The following is a 14,458-nucleotide window of genomic DNA, read 5'->3' on the forward strand; positions in this document are numbered from 1 at the left end:
CTGGGCTCCTCAGTCTACGCTTCTCCGGACCTTTCTTTCCCCTTTTGTTTATCTCTTCTCTTTCCTGACCCGTACTTCAGCTTTCCGTGACATGTTACATGGCAGAAGATCACTCGCTTTGCAAGCTGCTTGTTTTTCACAATAGGCTAGGTGACCGAGCGTGCTGCCACAGCAGCCCCGTGCGTCCCAGCTGGACAAGCAGCTCCGAGTACAATGGACATGAGTGACCAGGGAAAGATCAGAGAGCAAAAGCAAGGCAAACTCTGCTTGTTAAGAAAGCTTTTGCTCAAACCTGAAAGCAATACGCTGATGTTAAACTCTCCTTAATTATTTACTCCTTCCTGCCAATTTATCAAGCAATTATATTTCAATTCACTTTCCACGGGGATTTTCCCTCCTCTGTACAATCTGCTGATACCATAAAATAATATTTGCAACAAAATATGGAACTGCTGAAATCAGGACCTTTAAATAAACTTTTAAACATTTCGTTGTGCAATGCTGCAGAAAGCAGCAGGCAGATCTGCAGCCCCTCGGGTGGTGTTACTTTAATGTGAAGCAGCAGCCTCAGAGGTAATGCATGCAGAAATTGGACTCCCAAGGTGTCCACAGATCCACAGGGATGGCAACTCATACTAGTGTCATGGAGCTTGCTGGCAGCAAATAAAGGTGATGTGAGGGGAACAAAGAAAGCTCCACTCTTGTGCACCCTCCAAACTCAAAAAACAACTCTGCAGACAGAGGCAGCAATGAGATTCCCTGCCCCAGCCCTTGTGATGTTTATATTGTTCTACCAAAAGCGTTTATATAGGTCACACACAGTGTAAGGTGTGTGTATAATAGAGATTTACATAACATAATGAAGCAAAGATTTCAATTAATTTTACGTAAGCTGTTTCAAGTAGAGATAATGAAACTGTGTGTTATGTCTCACAAGTCTGTATTACAAAGTAGTCATTTTACTAAAATTATCTGAGTATAGCACAGAATTCACTAGAGACTAATTAATACATAGCTGAATATCTCCGGTGGCTCAACACTGAACTGTTCCTGTAGTCTTAAAAACAAACAAACAAACAAATAAAACCCACAGTAATGTTAGAGGTGCCCTATAGCTCCCTCTGGTCTCCAGAGATGACAAAGCATGAATTTGCCTGCAAATACTTCAGTTACTCACAGCCCTTGCCGTGACGGTAAGCAGATAAGTGACTGACGAGATTGTAGGAAACCGAGCACAGAGCTGAAATTGCCTGGCTTGCAAAAGCTGTCTCCAAATCAGCTTTCGCACTGCCTGTGTCAGCTCTGACCAGCAGTGACCACCAGACACATCTTCTACATCAGCGGTGGTGACAGCTGCCAGGAAGATGCCCTGGTGCCCCCGAAATGGTGATCAGCACTAAACACGGATGCCCCAGTTCCCTTGTCCTGGGCTTGGGCTGCCATGCATCTGCCTCTGAGCCCACTTCCGCTGCTCTGCAGCTCAGGTTTCCTCTTTCATTTCTCAGAAAGTCCCACACTGGGTTATTTACCAGAGCCACAAGTTGCTACCCACCCGGCCTCGTGAAACTGCAAAGATGAGTTGTTTGCCAATCAACAAAAAAATTGGAATACATCGTTTCTCTTTATTTGGATTCTCATTAAACCAAAATTTGCACCCAGACCCATCCACATTGAAGAATACTTTCAAACAGAATTTATACACCCAGAGCTAATTCACTCCTAATTAAAAGTCAGGATTCCTGGCAGAAGGACAGAAGACGATATGCACACTTTTAAACTCAGCAGGCCCCAGCACAAACGCGCCAAAGGAAAGGAGGGAAGGTGGTGAGTTTTTTACCAGCACTATTACTGCAATGCGGCTCCTGGGACAGGGATACCTGGGGCCAGCTCCTGATCAGAGGATGGTTCTGTAACAGAAAGGTGATTTGCATGCCCACTACAGCACTTGTAGCGTTTCCCATTTAGAGGATTTCCCTCGTGCAAGGCTGTTTTTCTCCCTGTAGGGGTAACCAGCCCTTAAGGGGCTCCTGGGCTCATGGGAGCACCAGGAGAATGCTTGGTGGTTCCCCCCACAAGGCTGGCCCCAGGAATAAGCAGCTAACAGAAGTGTGCAGAGATGAAAGACTCAGAGAGGAGCCTCTTCATTGCCAAGCAGCCAGCACCATCAAGGGGGAGGAAGACCTTAGCTCGGGGGCTTCTCCCTCCCGTTGGCCGGGGAGAAGGAAGGAGGTGGACATAGAGAAGAGATGGCAACAACACAGCCCATGCCGAGGGAGAGCTGCTTGATTGGGGATGCACAAACAGCCACAGGTTCAGCTCCTAATGCAAGGAGCTTCCTCACCCAGCGGGGATGTCCTCATCTGCCTTCTAAGGGCCCTGAGCTCTTGGTGTGTTGCCCCTGTCAGTCCCCTGGAAGGCACCACTGAGCATGCCCCTGTACAACCGGAGAGCTGGGGTGTGCTGGAGCAAGCAACTTGTTGGTACCACCAGCACTGCTCCTGCCAGGAGCCCTGGAGGAACTGCTTTGGGTACTACCATCACTACTGGGCTAGACTACGTGGAGGAGAGGGTCAGTGGTGGGGTTGGTTGCTGAGCTAGAACCCATGCCTCTTGAAGTACTGGGCCCGCCCGATCACGCTGTTGACGTAGTAGTTGTCTCTGCCGCAGGGGTCTTCGTCGTAGACCGGGATGTTGCCGATTCTTGCACGGTACATGCAGATTCCCCCTGGGAAGAGTTAAAAAAGAGTTATTATGGGCTTATAGATGAGAAATACAGATTTAAATGTAAAAATTCCTAGTATAAAGGGCAATGCATCTCATCAAACATATACAACAGCTTGGGAAATTGCTAATTGGGTCCTTTTACTGAAAAGTGATTCATTTTGCAAAATGCTTATTTCTATAGTTAAGAAACCCCTGATTCTCTCCAAAGGTGGGTAGGAACAGCATGCTGGTCCCACAAAAGGCTGCAGTCTAAAAAGATGGGAGAGCAAGAAATAACAAAGAGTGAATAAAGCAGCATACAGATAACATGGGTGATGAACAAACCTGGATCCCAAGCTTCCTTGACCCAATATACTTTTTTTTTTTTTTTTTTAAAAAAGTAACAGATGCTGAGATGCTATAAAATCTGCCAGGCTGCTGACCTTTTCCCTTTAAAAGTGACACCAACAGATGCACAGCACTCCCATCATTCAGAGGCCTCCACCTCATAGAAATAAAAAGCTATCACCTGGTGTTGACTAACTGTTATTAGAAAGCTTATTGCCATATTCATATTAAAAAAAAAAAAAAAAGCAGTGTGGGAACGAAAAAGGAACCCACGGGGAGAGGGTGTAGGATATCACACTGAACCTACACCTGTGTGAAAGTGCCTCAATGTGCACACTGCAGTGCAAATCACAGACCAAAGTGCTGATGGTGAAAAGCAGAAGAGGGCTGTTTTTTTCTGGTTTGGGAATCTCAGCTCTTAATGCCCTGATGGTGCCGGTAATGCAATGTCCCCTCTTTGTTTCCACACGTAACCTCCAGCATGTCCCCACTGCTGCATGGGGCACACCGTACCTCTCAGCTGCTGGTCCCAGGTCCAGGTAGGGTGCCTTGCCCGCATTTCATTGATCCCAAGCACCAGCATGGTCGAACACTGGTTGATGTGCTCCTCACTGTCCCACGTCCCGTAAGGCTGGTGGTAGCGCCTGTCGATCTGGAAAAGTCAAGCAAGATCGGTTTCCCTCCGAACACAACCAGCAGTGTAGCTTCACCTTGTTTTTAACACTCCCAGTTCACAATTCACAGTAGCGACCCTACTTGTGATAAAACTGAGGTGATAAAACACAGTCTGCAGAGGGAGTGTGTCCGAGTGTTGAAAAGGAGGGTCACAGGCCAAGGCAAAGCCCCGAGACAGGCAGCCCCTGCCGTGCTGCCACTTGTGGGCTCTCCTCTCTCCTATCCTGTGGCCATACCTGCATCAGGCCGAACCTCTGCTGCGCCTGGTCCCAGCCGTTGTCCAGCAGCAGGCCGGCGCGGCTCTCCTGTGAGATGATGGCGGCAATGAGCGCCGGGTCCAAGCACAGGTTTCTGGCGACTCTCTTAATGGGGATCTCATATTTCCTCAGGCGAATGATGTCCGCATCCGCCGTCCTCCTCAGAGCAGCAACGCCTGCAGACGGGGGAAAGGCAGCCTTACCCACTTGCCCTTACAAAACGGGGTTTGGGGAGGGTGCTGGTGTTAATGCTACAGCCCCAGCTGGCGAAGAGCTGCATGGGTTGAAGTGGGGGTTTGCTCCGGCTTCCTCTACTCAGGAGCTGAGGATCCTGCCTGTGGAGTTTGCCCTCCCGCTTCCCACCAAGTCTAGAGGCTTCATGGCACCTGCCATGTTTTTGGGGCAGGGGGGAGGGCTTTCTTTCTCCCTTTTGGCTAATTGAATAGCTGCACCACATTTAATTTGGTGGTAACAACAGGCAGGCGCAGCATCCCTCCAGCAGGTACAGGTAGGCCGAGAAATCAAGCGGTGCGTGATACCTACCGCAGTCCGGGGCTCTCACGGCTGTGCAGGAAATCGTGGGGGCTTGAAGAGCATTTATATCGCCATAGCAACTGTAACTCGCAGACGGAGCTGAAAAATGAAATGGAGGTGTTTGAAAACATAAGATCTCACAGCAATATCACACAGCTTGCTGCAGGTGAATGCAAGTCAAGCACGAGGCATTCATCCTGGCCCGTAATCCAAACCACCTTGTGCTGGCCAAGCGTATATCGTGGCCACTGCTCCCTGTCAGTGACATAACCAGTGACAGAGAACAGGAATTTGTTCTTTTCTACTTGAATAGGTTGAAGCAAATTAAACTAATGATGATTTACACAAATAGGCGTCTGCCCTGCTAGGCCTAAAAGCTGGCATGGGGGAAGGAGCCACAAGGCTCCACATTTATCTCAGAGGCCTCTCCCTGTCCGAGGCCCCCCGATGCCCAGCACCCCTCAGATGGGAACATCTCCCGTGTGTCCCCACAACCTCATGGGGAATTAGCTGAGGGGAGTGTGTGCCTTGGGCAAATTACCCAAATTTCCTCAGTAACTGAGAAATGAATAGGCTCCATCAAACAGCCTGTGACATTTGGGAGACTGTTTCTGAGTAGGCAGAGAGGTCAGACAAGGCTAGCTGGGTATGTCTGTGACTCTGCAAAGAGTTCAGGGCAGGGTGCTTTCCCCAGCAAACCAAACCCACGCCCAGGCTCACCGATCAGGGCCGAAAGGCCCAGCAAGAGCAGCGCGGGGACCATGGTGATGGCTCTCCTCCGCTGCCCCAGGACACCTGAAAACACAGCAAGGTGCAAAACGTGAAGAAGTTGATGGTGGAATTCAACAGCCCTGGAACAAAATGTGAATGCCAAGAGCTCCCCCTGGTCCTCCCGAGCCCTGGGCTCTCCTGGCAGCTGCTGGCTTCAGAGGATGGTGGTGGCAGGAGAAGTGGGTGATGGAGCCCTGTCTGCTTCTTATTTCCTAATTATTTGGGAGTTTTTGGAGGGACGGCTCCTCCATCTCATGTGCCACCTTGCCATCACCATCACATCAAAAAGGAAGCACCAAACCTGTGGCCAGGGCCAGCAGGGATTTTTTTAGCCCATTGCTTGCTCTCATGGCCCCTCTTGAACACCCACAGCATGTCTTTATAATGAGGAGGCACAGTACGTTTGCTTTAAATATACAGGTGTTTGACATCCAGTGTACTACAGAGTGCATAGAACTCTCTGTTCAAAAGGCAACGTGGCTTTTGTTAGGCTTTGGGAAAAACATGTTGCCAAAAATCAAGCAATACAGCCCTCATTTCGCTGCTGAGAGCATGCAAGGCAGTTCCAAGGTTTTGCTGGTAAAGTAATATTTCTGCATTAATTCCTGTGTGTGACAACGGCAGATAATCACTTTAGTAATGAATGCCTCTTGTGTTTATTAATAAAATTCCAAAACATCGTCAGATAATAGTTATTGGCTGGAAAAAAACACATTGATTGCACTTGCCTTGCTGGAGAGGGCATTTAACTGAGCAGGTTTTACAGCTTAGAAATGCCTTTTTTTTTTTTCCCCAAGAATATTTTGAGTACGAAACAATGCCATGAGCCTTGCAGGCAGTCATCCTGCAATGCTATTAACACCTGAAAATGCCTTATTGATTTTAGTAATGCCTGACCTTTTCTCCAGTCTAATAGGTATTTCCACTATAAACCAGACTGCACAGATGCCCAAACACAAACAGGCCACCAATGTCATCAGAAAGACTCCCTTGCCCTGAGAGAGATTATTCAGTCCAGCAAATGCCCGCTGCCTGAGCTGGGTATGTTCTCAGCAGCTCACTCTGAGTCCTAACACCAAGTATTTGCAAGCCTGGATCATTGCAGCCTGACCCAATACCTCTTAATTCAATGGCAAATCCATACCTAATGCTACAGTTTGTAGCTGTTTCAAAAAAAAAAAAATCTCATGTTATAAAATTTTAAGTTATCAGACATGTTTTTCAGTCCCATCACAAAATCACCCCAAGTCTTAAGTAGAAACAAGGAAATGATCACAAAATTAACAAAATGACAAATCAAAGCAAAAATCAAGGCTTCTGCATCTAAAGAGATATTCTCCGAGCAGATTCAGACTCACCTGTCTTCAATCAGCCTTCCTCTGAGGCAGGTCACTTGATGACTTTTATATATATGGGTATGAAAAGGTACCCACCCTCTGGGTTTTGGAATGTTAATTCCTGTTTAGTGTGATGACATTTGTTATAAAGTGTAACAGGTAATATATAATAAGAGCTTTGAACTCTTATGTTTTCTTTCATCCAAAGATTTGCACAAGCAGTTGTTAGTAAGACTCAGGACAATTCTGTGAAAGGAAATAAATATTGTTTTTCTTCCATCAGTGACTACACTGATGCTCCATAAATGACTTACAGAAAGCATTGCAGTGAATCAGTGGCAGAGGCCAGGCAAAATTCAGATCCCTGCCTGGTGCTCTCCTTCCTTTACATCTCAGATCAGTCTGGGCACATTTTGGGAAGAGTTTTTGTCCTGTCTCCCCAGGGAGTTTAGATTGGAAAGCTTTTAATTGAGTATCATACTTTCACATGATTTCCAAAAAGGGCTGCTGCTGCTGAGACAAGGAGGAAGGGTACTGATATCCCAGCAGCTGAAGACAGTGTGGGCTCACAGAGGGTCTGGGACAGACTTGCACTGTGTGGCAGAGACACTTTTTGCATGTGTAAGTTACTAAAACCAACTAGGAGACTGAAAGCTTGTCTGGGAGGCCAGGGACCTCTAAGCCTGTCTCCCTCCCCACATTTTTCTCTTCACCAGACTCTGCCTAGCATAGGTGGAGGCTAGGAAAGCAAGATTTCCTTCAAATAGCTTTCTTTTCATTATTTAATAAATGCCAAATCAATGTATTCCCCCTTTTTTCCCTCTCCTTTGTGCTTTAGACCTGCTGAGTATGAAACACTATTCTGGACAGATACACATTTCTAAGTTCAAAACAAGCGATGGTTATTAGTCGTTAAAGTGCGGGTGATGATCAAGTGGGCCTTGTCTCCTTAAAATCCCTGAATTCAGCTATCAAGGACTTAGATCTTGCATTAGTAAGAAGGAGGGAAGCTCCACGGGAGAATCTGGCCCTGTTGTTACACAAGGGTTGGGTTGTTAGTTCAGGTGAGTCTGAAGTCACTCGTTTATTTGGGCGAAAACATTGAAATAATAGAAGTCTTTCCAAAGACCACAAAATGGCTAGGCATTCATTCTTCATGTGCAAACCTGGTATCTTGTTATCGTGTCTTGGATGAGACTAAATCTTAATTCTTTTACTACAGTGTAAGATTTTAAATAATTCAAGGTAACATTAGACATAAGGTACTAATCTATGTGGTATCTTTGGAAATAACAGGTAGAAAATAGAGCCATCACATGTACAATGTGGCTGTAAACATTTCCAAAGCGAACAGCGACCAAAGAAATGCTGGAGGAGAGGAAAGACAGAAGAAACAAGCTGGGAAGAGGCCAGAGTCCACAGCTTGATGGCAACAAAACCAGTAGATACATTCATTTGCCTCCTACAGAACAAGACGATCTGTATTGGAAAGAGATGCATTCTCTCAAATAGATGGAAATATTTGTGTGTTGACATCCAGCTACCTTTTATAAAGATGGCATTGTATTAGTGGTAATAAACCAGTCTTCCTCTGTCACTGAACCTGCGTTCTGCATTCAAGTTGATGATTTGGGACTTTTTTTCTCTTGGAAAGTACCCTCTGATCGTAGGTAAGATTTCTTTCCTAATGGGTCTGTCATTCATTAATGGTCCTTAAGAGAGTTTTCAGTTTAAATACTGATTTTTTTTGTTATGTATGTTCTCTCTCATTTATTGCCCACACAAAGATTTTCTTTACAATTCACAGTACTGTCACATGAATTCTTAATGCCTGCTCTGCATTGCATTGTTGTTTATTTACTTATTGAATTGTGGATGCTATTTTTAAAATACAATTATTTTTATCTATGCTGCTGTATGCTGTTAGATCCCCACAGCAGACTCTTTGTAGTCACACCATTTCCAGTATAAGGCCAAATAAGAGGTCATTTTCTCAGCAGCATTATGAATGAGATTTTTTCGTGCTAAACACTTCTCTATCTACACAAAATTTGCTGACTGCCGTCTCCTCAACCGAATGCAGAAAGCAGGCAGCCTTTGTGGAAACAAGGTCATGCTCACGTAGCTGAATGTGGCAGGGCTCTAAGCCAGCGTGCTTGTCCAGGGCACCACCATGTGAAGGGACCTGCAGGAAGTCAGAAAGCAAGATTTCTGGTCTGCTCTGTGTAAACCCAGAGCAGCAGATCCAGGTGAACCACTTAATGAGAGCGAGCCGCACCTGCCATCAGCGCAGCAGCATTTTTCATTTTTGTGCTAGATTTAATTTGGGAAATGATGCCAAGTGCCAGATAAAATCTACCTCCGACCGACAGGAGGGATGACGACGCAGCTGTAATTGATGCTGCTCTTTGTTAGTTGATGCTACTTTTGATAGGTTGAAGAGGGGATGAATTAGGAGGCATCTTTGTGTACGTGACTAAAGCAGGTCTTTCTAAGCGACTGGACTTTGTAAAGAGATACACTGTAATGCACTGGACTGATGTTCCTAAACGTTGCCTTCTCTCATAACTTTATCATACCTCTTTTTATATATTTCTTTATTATTCTTGCCCTTCTGTTTAGAAGCACAAGTTTTTGGATTCGTATGATAGTCAGAGACTTATTTAGAAGGACAACAAGTTGCTTGCCCTTATGGTTGCTAGTAGGGAAAGGATATGAAAGCCATGGAAATATGATGTTATTATTAAATGAATATCAAAGAAAACACTCCTCCTACTACTACTATTACTACTACTAAACCCGCCTACAACATAATTTGAAGCCCATTTTGCTGTTGTGTAATTTTTAAGCAAAAAAGATGCCTTGCTTTCTGATGGATTTCATTCAACAGAGTGTGTGATAAAGAGGGAGGGGATGGAAGGTTGCATTCACTTATTGGATGGTATCTGCATCTTCCTAAGATTAAGAAGCAGAAAAGCTGCCTGGTACTCACAGTCAGACCCTGGTAATCAGCTGCGTTCAGGCACCACAGACACAGCTTCCCCATGTTTTTTCACTGAGAGTTGTTAGTTACACTGAACTGAAGGGAGTGCAGAGTGATCAAAAGATGCTACCCTCCAGAACAGCAGTTTATGCCAATTTTACATAAGCTAGAAAGGAGTGCACCTGAGATGTAAAGCATTCAACACACACAAGAGCACAAGACTCAATACCACTAGTTCTTTTCTACTCACAGATTTTCACCTTTTTGTTTTGTTTTCTCATGCCACATGATCTACCACTTTTTTTTCCCCACATTTAATCGAGGTGTAATCAAAACGCAGTATCATTTTGAGCAGCATTACGTATTGCATATCGTTCTCCGCCAGGCGGAGGGCTATATCGTCATGTTCCAAGGGATGGTGAGAATACTATCGAAAACCACCTGGAACAATATCCGTGCTAATTACCGCCTCTTTTGTGCGTTTCAACTCCGGTTTCATAACATCACCTGGCAGATGCATTTCTCAGGCTATCCCTTTTGTCTGGGATGTAATTATAGGTAACACCAGGTATTCACAGACTTTACAACTACTTTATAGGGAAGCTGCCCATGCCAACTGACGCATGCTGGATGCCTCGCACTAACTGGCCAGTTAAAGGTGCATCTGTAGCCTCCCCTCATGGGCTTGTTTTAGACCCACGCCTTTCATCTCAGGCAAATCCTCTAGAGATGTCTCTCCCAATGTTTAAAGAGACAAGGACAAGTTAATAATAGAGTTTCTTTTCTGCATCTAATATACCTTTGAGTAACAATAGCAAAAGTGAAGTGAACCAGGCTTCAAATTTGTGAGACACGAGGCTCAGTTTTCACTGTGCTTTGAGATAACAGCTGCTGAGGGGCAGTCTCCTTCCTTATCTTGCTGTACTGAAGAACACGGGTTGGCACCGAAACATCCCACTCTGCACAAAGCCTCTCTCTAGCCATTGTGTAAGAAAACTAAGACCAGAGGTATTTATGAAAAGAAAAACAGTATATATATTTTTTCTTCTGTTCTCTAAAATAAGACTTCGAATTTTACCATAGGGAAGGTCTAGTAAATTGCTCACTGGACTGGATCTTAGGAGACTTTGGTTCATATCCCAGTGTAGACACAGAAATATTACCCAAAAGAAGTCATTTGGAGTTCAAGCCATGAGAGGGTGTGAGCTCATGAAGCATTTGTCATGCTCCAAAGCTGTGTTCCAGTTACTCCACTAAGATGCACTTTGCTCCTGTGCAAGTCTAAAGTGGCCCAGACAGAGCAGCGTGGTCCTTACATCCTAAAGTCTGCGCTCTGGTCGTTGTGTCCCGGTGTCAAAATCCCTGCGTGGATGGGAGTTTGCAGCCCACACTCATGCATTTACTCGCAAAAATAGGCTGTGGTGCCTACTCTGTTTAAACCAGCCACGGCAGTAGCAGGACCAATTTTGGCTGGAAGATACCCTCGTGAAGGCAGAAACCCCCACTGAACTCCCTTTTGGGTAAAGCACTTACGCGCCTCACCGAGACCAGATGCACGGGTGTTCGCTTTTCGGCCCGTGGAGGTTGTGTTACTGCACACCAGCTGCAGAAGAAGCCGTGGGGAAGACAAGGGAAGGCCCCTGTAGCCTGGCAGCGAGGTCTTTCAGTGCCAAGGGGCACAGCTGCATCAGCTCCATGTTCCTGAGAACACTGGCATTTATATTACATGGGGAATTAAAACAAAACACCAACACCCTAACTGTGGAAAACACACAAAGCTCTGGGAGTAGGGAAGAGAACCTCAACCTCTCTCAGATCAATAAGCTACAAAGTCACGTTTTCTCGTACTCCCTCTTTCCAATCCCACAAGCCTTACGCTAGGTTGTACAAAGCTTCAGAAGCGAGGGCAGAGAGAAACGCTGCAGCTGGGCAAAACATTTCATGGAGCAGCTCGCTCTGGCAGCCTTCTGGACGCCTTGAATCCTATCCTGGGGCACCAGAGAAAACCGACAAACCTACTCCCAAAATATGGATTTCAGGAAGCGGCTGAAATGAGATAGTGGAGCACCTAGTTCTTGATGTGCCCAGGTCCTCCTCCAGCAAAACTAATCTTGTTTTAGTCTCCCACGTATAAAATGAGGATAGTACATTAGTGACTCACAGGGATGGCAAAGTAACATCTATGAATAATTAACTTTACCCATTAATCATGATAACTATTACGAGCTTTTCTGTGTGCCTGGAATTCATGATACAAAGCACCGAGGGCTGTCAACACTTTGGAAACCAAACAGGAAACACTTTCTGACATTTTTTTCTAGGGCAGCACACTTACAAGAGAAATAATTAGCAAGGAGGAAGAACAGGAGAGGAATTAATTTGTTTTTATATGGTGTACTCACCTGATTTTCATACAATGCCATCTTGGGAAAAAACAGCGTTTACTGAAGATTGCGTGGTCTGTGCAGAAGATAAGTTAGTTAGGTCCAAACATATTTAAGAGGAGTCTGATGTTGAAATCATACCACAGGGCAGATGATGTTTGAACAGGCTGTGCTCAAAAACGCAAAGCCTAACAAGATAGGTTCAATGCTGAGGTGACACAGTTACGCGGCTCCCGGAGCAGTGGTGCTTTATTTCAGGTAGCTCAACCCCTGGCTGTAATAGCCAGTCGAAAAAACATAGCCTTAAGAGTACGCATTGCGCGGGACCTCTAAAAGCAGGTTTTCTTACTACCCCCTTTTCAACAAAAAGCATCTAGTATCTGTCAGCGTACACGCCCTTGAAATTAATTCACCAAATTTGAACTTTTTATTTTGTGATGGTTTTGTACTACTTTAGCCTGTTTGATGTGTTAGCTTAAATGGATGAAAAGGGTATGAGCATACATCCCCTTTCTCACATCTGATACAGGATGGGACTCTCCAGAGGATGGATAAAAAGGAGCGTCTGGGAGAATGGAACGTCCAAGATCTCCGCAGTCGTGTTTGTGAGAGTTAACATTGAAGGCTCCCCAAGAACAAAGGATCAGGCTAGACCTTCAGAGCAACGACTTGCTCAGATGTGGAGGAACTATTTACCTATTTATCTATTTACTCGTTAAAAGAGGGATCAAGAGCAACACCCAATAATATCAAATATGCTCCAATTCCAATTCCCAGAGGCTTTTAAACTCAGGAATATAATCCTGACTCTCTAGCTGTTGGATACAGCTACTCTAAAAAGATGGATCAACCAATTACTGACAGAAAATCCCTTCAGAAAAAGCAGAGTACAGCTATTGAGTATGCAATGAGTCCAGAAGCCAGATTATTTTTGCATCAATTTGATGTGTGCACGCGTACATGTAGGCGTGTGTGTAAGAGGAAAATGGCAGTGTCAACATTCTGGCTGTTCAAAACCTGAATTTCCTATAGAAATTTCTATAGAAAAGTATTCCTTTTGGAACTTCCAGAAGGAAAATAGCACAACGTGGATAACTTGGAACACAGGACTGGAAGGGATCAATTCATCAGTCTGCCTTCCTCAGTGGCCTCTACCACAAACACGGGGGGCCCAACCTACCAGGGGTCTGAGAGCAGCTGCTAATTTGTTACCTGCTCCAGAGCTTGCATCTCATCCAACCTCTTTCAAGGTCTGAACTTCTCCACGCTTCTCAAATCCCAAAGCTCCATTTAATTTTTGGGTGGATTCCTCACTCAGAGCATCCCAAGCACGACGTGGGCTCAGTCGAGGATCAGCGCACAGACAAGTTCACATCACCCGGCATTAAGAGCTGAGCAGCGCCGACCTTGGCCAGTTGTTATTTTCCCCATGCATTAAGGATTACTTCATGGAAGCATCAAGCACGGAGTCAAGCACTAATCGCTGCTAATGTTACATGCTCAAGCCCCATAACTCCAAGGGCTGCATGTGAACATTTTCTCATCTCTTCATTGTGTAACACCCTTTCATGGCTGACACGTGCCAGGCCAGGCACCATTTTGTGATTAGCCTGGGTTCAGGAGTCCCAGTTAGTCACGGCCTTACATACACCATCCTGCAGCTGTAAGCAACTGATGACACACAACCCCTGCCTTTTCTAGATATCGTGTGTCCTCAATGCCTTTTTTTGTCAGCTTTATTGCCTCTACATCAGTGTTGACAAAGCCAAGCTTCGTGATTTTCAAGTTTGTACAGCTGACATTTTGTTCAATTAATGTTCTTTGTATTGTTTGCTCTTCTAGCTTGCTGAAGCACGTCTTAGTATCATGGACATTTCACTATTCAATCTGTACCTCTGTACCTCCTGAGCTTTACCTCAGAAGAAAAAAATTGTTCCTCCATACTCAAAGAATTTTCCACATTTTAAAGAATCTCTACATCCCACCCAAAACAAAATCAATGGATTTGGATTGTTTATATCACAGTATGCAGATCAAGAATGGAAAACTCACCAAGAGGACCATTCAGTGACAGTTTAAATCTTCATTCAAGACAGAAAAGGGAGAAAGGAGATGTAAAAGTAAAGATCTGAAGCAGACAGATCCATCTATGACACTGCGACTTCAAAATAGTTTAAACTAATTAGTATACACTCAACCCCCCCCTTTTATCCAAGCTGCACATTCCTGCGTACTCCTTGTATCACCACGGGAGCGTGTGTGGCCCTACTAGAAGCCAGAAGAATGAACAGTTCGAATTGAAGATTAACCTGGAAAAAAAATATCAACTGCCATGAAACCACTGCCTCCAACTAGCATTTGCACCAAGTTTGTAACGGGACTGTTCACACGTGGAACTGAGTAACCTTTAACACTGCAATATGTCAGAAACCTAACGAGCTACTGCCTAAATGCATTTCCAGAGAG

General features: G+C 45.1%; 1 protein-coding gene across 3 annotated transcripts; it reads right to left on the bottom strand.

The window, feature by feature from the left end:
• Positions 1-1,602: 1,602 nt before the first annotated feature.
• LOC308187498 (lysozyme g-like) lies at positions 1,603-12,068 on the bottom strand. 3 transcript variants are annotated; one of them, XM_080575548.1, is made up of 6 exons: positions 12,011-12,068; positions 5,238-5,312; positions 4,527-4,616; positions 3,963-4,159; positions 3,565-3,703; positions 1,603-2,725 (listed from the first exon to the last, which is right to left on the bottom strand). In XM_080575548.1, the coding sequence occupies exons 2-6, from the start codon at positions 5,278-5,280 to the stop codon at positions 2,595-2,597; spliced, it is 600 nt and encodes a 199-aa protein (XP_080431674.1). In that variant the 5' UTR covers positions 5,281-5,312; positions 12,011-12,068; the 3' UTR covers positions 1,603-2,594. The 3 variants fall into 3 exon arrangements, with proteins under 3 accessions (XP_080431674.1, XP_080431673.1, XP_080431675.1); XM_080575547.1 differs by lacking the exon at positions 12,011-12,068 and adding an exon at positions 6,647-6,674; XM_080575549.1 differs by lacking the exon at positions 12,011-12,068 and adding an exon at positions 6,433-6,454.
• Between the last annotated feature and the right edge of the window lie 2,390 nt (positions 12,069-14,458).

The sequence above is a fragment of the Anser brachyrhynchus genome, assembly GCF_964034855.1.
Source record: "Anser brachyrhynchus genome assembly, chromosome: 1".
NCBI lineage: Eukaryota > Metazoa > Chordata > Aves > Anseriformes > Anatidae > Anser > Anser brachyrhynchus.